The sequence below is a fragment of the Pagrus pagrus genome (assembly GCF_965226575.1).
Source record: "Pagrus pagrus genome assembly, chromosome: 23".
Taxonomy (NCBI): Eukaryota; Metazoa; Chordata; class Actinopteri; order Spariformes; family Sparidae; genus Pagrus; species Pagrus pagrus.
In genome coordinates this window covers 5,127,421-5,135,314 of record NC_140205.1, presented here as the reverse complement: position 1 = coordinate 5,135,314, position 7,894 = coordinate 5,127,421, and the positions used below count along the sequence as shown (strand labels likewise).

The 7,894-nt window shown below is 38.6% G+C and overlaps 1 protein-coding gene across 1 annotated transcript; it reads left to right on the top strand.

Moving 5' to 3' along the window:
- The first annotated feature begins 2,817 nt into the window (after positions 1–2,817).
- Positions 2,818–7,882, top strand: cyb5r3 (cytochrome b5 reductase 3). The gene is made up of 9 exons (XM_084345866.1): positions 2,818–2,967; positions 3,256–3,381; positions 3,602–3,674; positions 4,168–4,274; positions 4,357–4,486; positions 4,610–4,693; positions 5,710–5,795; positions 5,940–6,039; positions 7,127–7,882. Exons 1-9 carry the CDS (start codon positions 2,947–2,949, stop codon positions 7,297–7,299), a joined length of 900 nt encoding a protein of 299 aa, XP_084201992.1. The 5' UTR covers positions 2,818–2,946; the 3' UTR covers positions 7,300–7,882.
- Positions 7,883–7,894: the final 12 nt, after the last annotated feature.

The following is a 7,894-nucleotide window of genomic DNA, read 5'->3' as shown; positions in this document are numbered from 1 at the left end:
GCTTATCATGTCGTGTTTTTTTTCTTCAATTCTTCTACCCCGACTTCACGAGGGAGCAGCTGTCTGACACGACACAACAATAGAAGTACTGATTCAACGTCTTTACCCAAGCTGAAGTAATAAAGTACAGGCTCTGATATGTACTCAAGTATGAAAGTAAAAACTATCCCTCTCAAGGAGATTTCAACTGGACATTTCTGTGCAAAGCTAACTGAACTTTGTCATATTAATATAATTCAAAGACTGTCACACTTAAAGGTAGCATCAGTAGCATTTCTCCATGCTGTTCCTAAACGCCCCACAAAGATACCTGATTGTTGAGTCTGTCTGTTTCCGTCTTTTGCGTCATTTCGTCTCAATACGTCCGAACTGATAGATTGAAATCAGTCTTGTGATGTTGGGAAGGTGCCTGTTTTAAAAAAGTAAGGAGTAGAAAGTACAGATGTTTGTGTTAAAATGTAGGGAGGGAAAGTGAAAAGTCGTCTGAAAAATAATTATTTAAGTACAGATACCTGAAACATCTTCTTAAGTAGACGCCCCTCTGCTACTCCTCTACATCCAGGAGTAAATATTGACATTTATTTACTATTACTTTTCAGATTTCAATCTTTTATACCCTTCCTGTCCAGTTAAAGTTGTCTATTTCCAAATATATGAAGGAATATATATACATATAATGGTTCCTTTGTGTGTTGTGAAAGTTCTCCTACTTCTTAAGATAATAAAACTCTTTAAAAACACTCTTGAATTAGCTGGAAAACTCATCGTCACAAATCTGAAAACTGTTTCCTGACCGCAGGAAAAGTTGACCTGTTTTATAAAAACGTGGTTGTGCCAGGACAACCACACCACAAACATACAGAATATGATGATTGCTGTAGATTAAACTAGCCAACAGTATATAAATTAGTTAAAATGAGCTCAACCTTAAACATCTACAGCAGTAAAATGACACAAACACATTAATGCAGCAATAAAATTCATCCAAAAACAGCAGATTTACACTTTACTGCATTATTAGTACTTTTACTTGAATACTTTAAGTATAATTTTGTGCTTGAGTACGGTTTTGAATGCAGGACTTTTTACTTGTAGTGTAGTATCAGTACTTTTACTGAAGTAAAGGATCTGAATACTTCCTCCTCTATGAGTACTTTTACTACAGTGTTTGTTCAGTACTGTAGTATGACTCACTGCTCCTGCCACAGCAGAAATAAAAGTGTCTACACGCTTCACTTGTGTGACAAATCCCACTTTTTAATGATGATGTTTGCTTTGATTCATCCACACCAGCTTGTTAACAAGGTCACTACTGCCATCTAGAGGATAAAGAGGAGCATAACAGTGTGTGAGCACAACAATGAAAAAAAAAAATGTTTTCCATTTTGCTCTGGGCTCAGATCAATTTCTATCAGAGAATATTCGCTGATGTCTACTCGAGCCAGAAAACTGGGACGGGAGTTTGTCCTCGCAACAAACGTGTGATGTCACATCGATGTGAAACTCAGCTGACAGTAGATCTGATGATAAAGGCACCCTGTGGTTGTAGATTCATAGATTTCAGGCAGCTGCTATGAAATGGAGATCATCGGGCTGTTAAAAGGCCAGAAAGTGATCTAATCAGCAAAGAACATCCTGTGAAGATTTAGTGGTATTTTGTTGTCACACATTTATACTCAACATCCAGTTTCCTTTAACGTATCCATCTGAAACAGCAGAAGACAGTTTCACATCCTCTCTCTATATGAATAAATATATCTTATTTATCAGCTTGTTCCAGTTTTTCTTAGAAGCTGTAAAACAAGTTAAAATGTTAAAACCAAAAACTGTATGATTATATTATTTTATGCACATTTCCCCAAAATGTAGCCTGACAAATTTGATGTCTTTGCAAAGTTCTGGCTTCAAATATTATAAATATATGTTGACAATATGGCTGACACTAAAGTGCTATAGTAGACTTTAAAAAAAATCAGGTATGTTTCTGACTAATTTTAATGTATTCTGTGCTTCGTACCTCAAATGTATCACATCTTTGAAATTCTGGCTTCAAATATCAACATTTTAAGCGACAAAATGACCAAATATCAAATGACTAATTATTTTGCCAGTGTAAAACGTGATCTCAAACTCACAACATAGAGGAAGTTTATTGGAGACATGCAGAGAAGTTATGAGGAAGAACATGACCGTATGCAGAGAGCACCTTTAAAGCATACAGTACAACATGACACATCAAGAAATAGGATCAAAAATAAATACATACATTATGGGCTGGGTGCTTCACTGGTTTGATTTTGATGGCTAACTCAGACCTTCACTGCTGTTTCTGTTGTTTGCTTTGAAATGATCAAAGCTGCCTGATCAAATTAGGCTTCATTTCTGCCTAGGAATAACCAAAAAGCATTATGTCATACTCATTTGGTGATTATACTGCCGCATAAAACACCAGACGCACTTGTTTCCCTGCCAACTGTTTATTGTGGGCTTTTATTTTGAGAAGTTGAGGCGTTTTCTTTATTTTAACTTGTTTATCGAAGCGTTTTATTCTGAAAATGCAGGTCTGACATGCGGAGGTGACGTGTCAGCCTCAGCTTCGTCAAGTAGCTAGCGTTAGCCGTTATACTACCGGAAGTAGTGCAAATGAAGCTTCTACAGAAACGTTTTTCATTTTAAAAACGGTAAGATTGTATTATTTTAGAGTGGATAAACAAATAAAACACGCAATTATTCGTCAATTAATATATTTGTTTTTATAACTGACTTCCTGTGTGTTATTTTCGGACACAATGCTTTTATTTTGACAAACGGTGACCGGATGTGTATATTCCCCGTCGCTAGCTTGGCAGCTTCAGCTCCATGACAGCTCGTAGCTCCCTCGCAGTCACACTAAACCGATCTGGCGCCGCTTTCTGCATCGACAAACGACCTTGCAACTAACTGAAAATGCTCTCCTACATCATTGGCGTAAGTATACCTTAATGAAAACCAGCCAGACTTGTTTTAAATGAGCTAACTCCTTTGCGTTATCTGATGCTAATGTTGGCTAACATGTAGTTTTCCTGACCAAGTTCAGCGCGGAGCTGTGGTGGGCCTGGCCACAGGAGTCACTATGACTCATTTCTCCTGTTATGGATTAAACAAAAAAAATGTCTCGACTTAAGTCAGACAACGCCCCTCAGGACCGACACACAGCCGGGAGCTAATGCTAGCTGCAGGTCTGAGTCACTCTGTCGCTTCTGGCCTTTATCACAGCTGATCCGAGGCGGTTTGGATGGCATCATCAACCTGATCTTCAGACTCTTCTTCTCCAAGAGGAGAGCAGCCATCACCTTGGAGGACCCCAGCATCAAGTATGCACTGCGGCTGATAGACAAACAGGTGAGCGGTCTGAAGCTAAGCTAACCATATCACATTATAAACCCTGCACAAAGATGGTTTGTTTCTATGTCTACAAACGCAGCTGATGCGTTCAAGTACAACAGTTACTCTGTGATGGAATTTGAATGTCTTTACAATGCAGCTATGTCTCCTCTGTGTGTGTGTGTGTGTGTGTGTGTGTGTGTGTGTGTGTGTGTGTGTGTGTGTGTTGCACGTACAGATCGTCAGTCATGACACAAGGAAGTTTCGCTTCGCCCTGCCTTCCCCCGAACACGTCCTGGGTCTCCCCATTGGTCAGTATGTGCACTCATATCAGTATTTAACATCTAGCACCAATCACATTAATCATGGGAGTGACTGCTGTTCGTAGTCACGTCCTCAAGATACGTACACAGGGATCCAGACAAGGTTTTCACGTTTAACACACTTCACTGCTCAAAATGAGCCAGAGGTATTGGGATGTTTAGTGTGTTAGTCTGCACATTTTTAGCATTTTGGTGTAAAGAAATCACTAAATCAATGATCAAAATAGCTGCAGATCGATTTGTTTTATCACCAAAATGATCAACTGTTTGCATCTAAGAATGAATAAACTTTTAAGTGTTCATAAGCCTGGAAGCAACAGTCAGCAGACAGTGAGATGCAGATGAACGCTCTGGGAAATACGAGTGGATTGAAACTATTAATCGATACTAAAACTCTCCTGATTTGTGGTTAGAAAGCCTGATTTTAATAAAGCTGCTGACATCTGAAGCAAACTGCCTGATATCTGTGTTTCCTCTCCAGGGCAGCATATCTATTTGTCTGCTAAGGTCGACGGGAAGCTGGTCGTGCGTCCGTACACGCCGGTGTCCAGCGATGATGACAAAGGCTACGTGGACCTGGTGGTGAAGGTAAAACCTGAAGGAAACATGTTTCTGTTTAGATGTACAGGCTTCACTTTACATCTCCTAACCATTTTCTCTTTATGTTCAGATTTACTTCAAAGATGTTAACCCTAAGTTCCCCGAGGGAGGGAAGATGAGTCAGTATCTGGAGAGCCTCAGGATCCAAGACACGATCGACTTCAGAGGACCGAGTGGTCTGCTCGTTTACAAAGGCAAAGGTGAGGAGCGCCAGAACCTGACGTCCTCAGACAAAAGGAGAAAAGATGAAATGCTTGTAGTCAGTTATGATAAAAAATGCAGTTTTAGCTGCGTGATCTGATGCTGTGACTCTCCCTCCACAGGTGTTTTTGCCATTCAACCAGAGAAGAAGGCTCCAGCTGTGACCAAGAGCGCCAAACATCTGGGCATGATTGCTGGAGGGACGGGTAAGGAAACTTCTACTTCATCAACCTACTTTCCTCATTAGGTGATGCTTGTGTCAAAAATACAGAAAAATGTTAATGTTTATAATCAAGCTGCTTCTTTTCCCCGTTGAACAGTCTGAATCCCAAACATATGATTTGTTTACTGCAGCGCTGCAACTAATGATTAAATGTGTGTTTATCGGCCGATTTGATCAATATCAGAATTTCTTACTCTTTAATATCTTTTTCAGCACGAACACACTACTTTTCATTATGTCACGTGAGAGCTGTTGTTTGTTTTCCTCAGTGCTCTGCTCACTGGTCTGTAGTGGGAGGAGCTCAGTCGGGTTGTTACATGAACACACCGTTTTATCTGATCCCACCACACCCGTACAGAGCATATACATATTATGACTGAAGTAACTGCTGCACAAGCTCTCCCCCTACTGTTTTATTTACATATTACTTCTATACACCTTTCAACTATCAAATGGATCAACAGCTACTTTGATAATCCGTTTGAGTACTTTTTGAAAGTCAAATTTCTCTGACTCCGGCTTGTTAAATGTGAATACTTTCTGTTTTCTTTCCTCCTCTGTGAAGGTAAACTGAAGGTCTTTGGTTTGTGGGTAAAACAAAACATTCAGGACTTCATTGATCGACATTTTTCACCATTTTCTGACATTTTATAGACCAAACAACTAATATATTTATCAAGAGAATCGATTGATATGACAGTGAAAATACACTTCTGGTCAGATGCCTCCCTACTTGTAATGACAAAGTTCAATCTAAGCTAATGACGCAGATCAGCAGTGTTAAACTTTGTGATAAATTAAAACTTTTCATAGAAAAAAACATCAAGCTCAAGTTTTCAGGAAGTTTTTCTTTATTGTTATTGTGGGGCCTGGTCCAAACAATGAGGACACACAGATGTCCACATACTTCTGGCCACAAGTTCTGTGTATGATGAAAGCAATTCTGTGTCTGAAGCCAAAAATTCAACATTCCTCTTTTCAACCATAAATCTCTTCCAGGAATCACTCCCATGTTGCAGATCATCACAGCCGTGATGAAGGATCCTCAGGACCCGACAGTGTGTCACCTGCTGTTCGCCAACCAGGTCGGTTTCCTCAGGCAGGATCACATGATGCACTGATGTTTACAAAGTTATTAGTCCTCCTGTGTAATGTGGAGCAGTGGATGGTACCGAAGCAGATGGTGGAACATAGAGAGCTGAAACTGAGTGTTTATTGTCCCGTCACAGACTGAGAAAGACATCCTGTTGAGACCGGAGCTGGAGGAGATTCAAGTCAACAACCCGGACCGGTTCAAGCTGTGGTTCACTGTGGACAGAGCACCTGAAGGTAAGATACCTCACTAAATGTTTGCTCCATTAACTGACCAATAATTTGTACCCAGGATGATTTCTACAGACTGCCTTACATGTTGGAGTTAAAGCTCAAAACCTTATTTAAAAAAAAAAATCTCAGAAAAAGATTTCCATTTCTAAAAAAAATTTCTTGGAAAAAAATGTTTTCTTCAGAAATATTTTTTCAAAATGTTTATATTTTTTTAAAACAATAAAAAATGTTTTTGTTTTTTTTAAATTGTTTTACGCCAAAAAAATGCTTTTTACCTGAAATAATTTCTTTGAACCTGAAAGAAATTGCCTTTTTCTTGAAAGAAATTGCCTTTTTCTTGAAAGAAATTACCTTTTTACATAAAAAAAAATTAGCTTTTTACATAAAAAATTAGCTTTTACCTTGGCTTTTTTCTTGAAAAGAATTCCAGTAAAATCCAATAAAAACAGGTGTGCCTCATTCTACCAGGGTAACGAGATATTTTGGCATTGATTTTGAGACGATAGCTCAAATGACCTGGGAGCTATTGACAAATACGTCTGATGTATTCATAAAAAATTATTTTTCCTGAAAAAAATTGCCTTTTTCTTGGGTAAAAAAGAGCTTTTTTCTTGCAAAAAAAGTTATTTTTTTCTTGCAAAAAATAGCTTTTTTCCTGGAAAAAAAATAGGATTTTTCTTGGAATTTTTTAAAAACATTTTTCAGGAAAATTTTTTTACTGGTGAAAACAAGTGGAAAATTTAGTTTTATTCTTGTATCATGCAAAAGAAATATTTTTATTTTCACTGAGTGAAAACAAAATTTCCAGGAGATTTTGTTTGTAAAAAAAAAAAAAAACAACTAATTTTCATTTGTAAAACAGTAGAAACAAAACATTTCAGGAGAATTGTTTTGAGTTCATGATGTTTTCACAGATTTATTCTTCCACTTCTGCCAATAAAACCCCCTAAATCCTTCACACTGTCCCTTTAAATGAGGCCGCGTAGTCAGCATGTTGGTGGTCACACTAGTAATGGATCCTCTTTAAAGAAAGAACAACAAAGAGTTTTTATGAATTGAGTTTTTATTGGGTCATTTCTCTGTGTTTCAGACTGGGAGTACAGCCGAGGCTTCATCAGTGAAGACATGGTGAGGGAACACCTTCCCCCGCCCGGCGACGACACCCTCATCCTGATGTGTGGACCTCCACCCATGATCCAGTTCGCCTGCAACCCAAACCTGGACAAAGTGGGCCACTCCAGCAGCTGCACGTTCACCTTCTAGATGTCTGTACACCAAAGGAGTCCAGCTTTGGACATGAAAAGGGCAACTGATTACCATTTCTTCTACCCTGAAAGCATTAAAGCACTCGTACAGCTGCAGTATTGCACTATGTATACTATATTTATGCCATGATGTTCTTCATGCAACAGAATCACAGCACGGACCAATACATGTAATCAGTGTCAGTGAGAGGAGGATGTAGAGGAGGAGTTTTCTGATGGAAAATAGAAAGTTTTCAGACTGTCGGCTTTAAAATACGAGTGATTGCGTAAAAACCTGCCGCCTGCTGTTGCCTCAGTCTGGTTTTAATATCAGAGGAGTTTTCTGAGTGCCTTAACACTGCAAAGCTTTTTTTATGCAGAACTGAAGAAGAATTGTGAGCATGTGTTTTCATTTATACAGATTGTATGATTTCTTCCAATATAATTGAGAATATGTTGCAGAGTTAAATGTGCTCTCTTGTCTCTCGTCACGTCCAAGATGTCAATATTTTGCTAGAAGTGATTTGTTGAACGTGACGTGGTCTTTGCAACAGTGGCTACTTGTGTTTGGATATGCAACATAAAGATAAACTGCTACTGAATTTGTGTTTGTT

Coding starts and splice junctions, on each gene's coding strand:
- cyb5r3 (XM_084345866.1), top strand. CDS start 2,947: ATGCTCTCCTACATCATTGGC. Junction 4,487..4,609: donor GCTCGTTTACAAAGGCAAAG/GTGAGGAGCGCC, acceptor CTCCCTCCACAG/GTGTTTTTGCCATTCAACCA. Junction 4,694..5,709: donor CATGATTGCTGGAGGGACGG/GTAAGGAAACTT, acceptor AATCTCTTCCAG/GAATCACTCCCATGTTGCAG.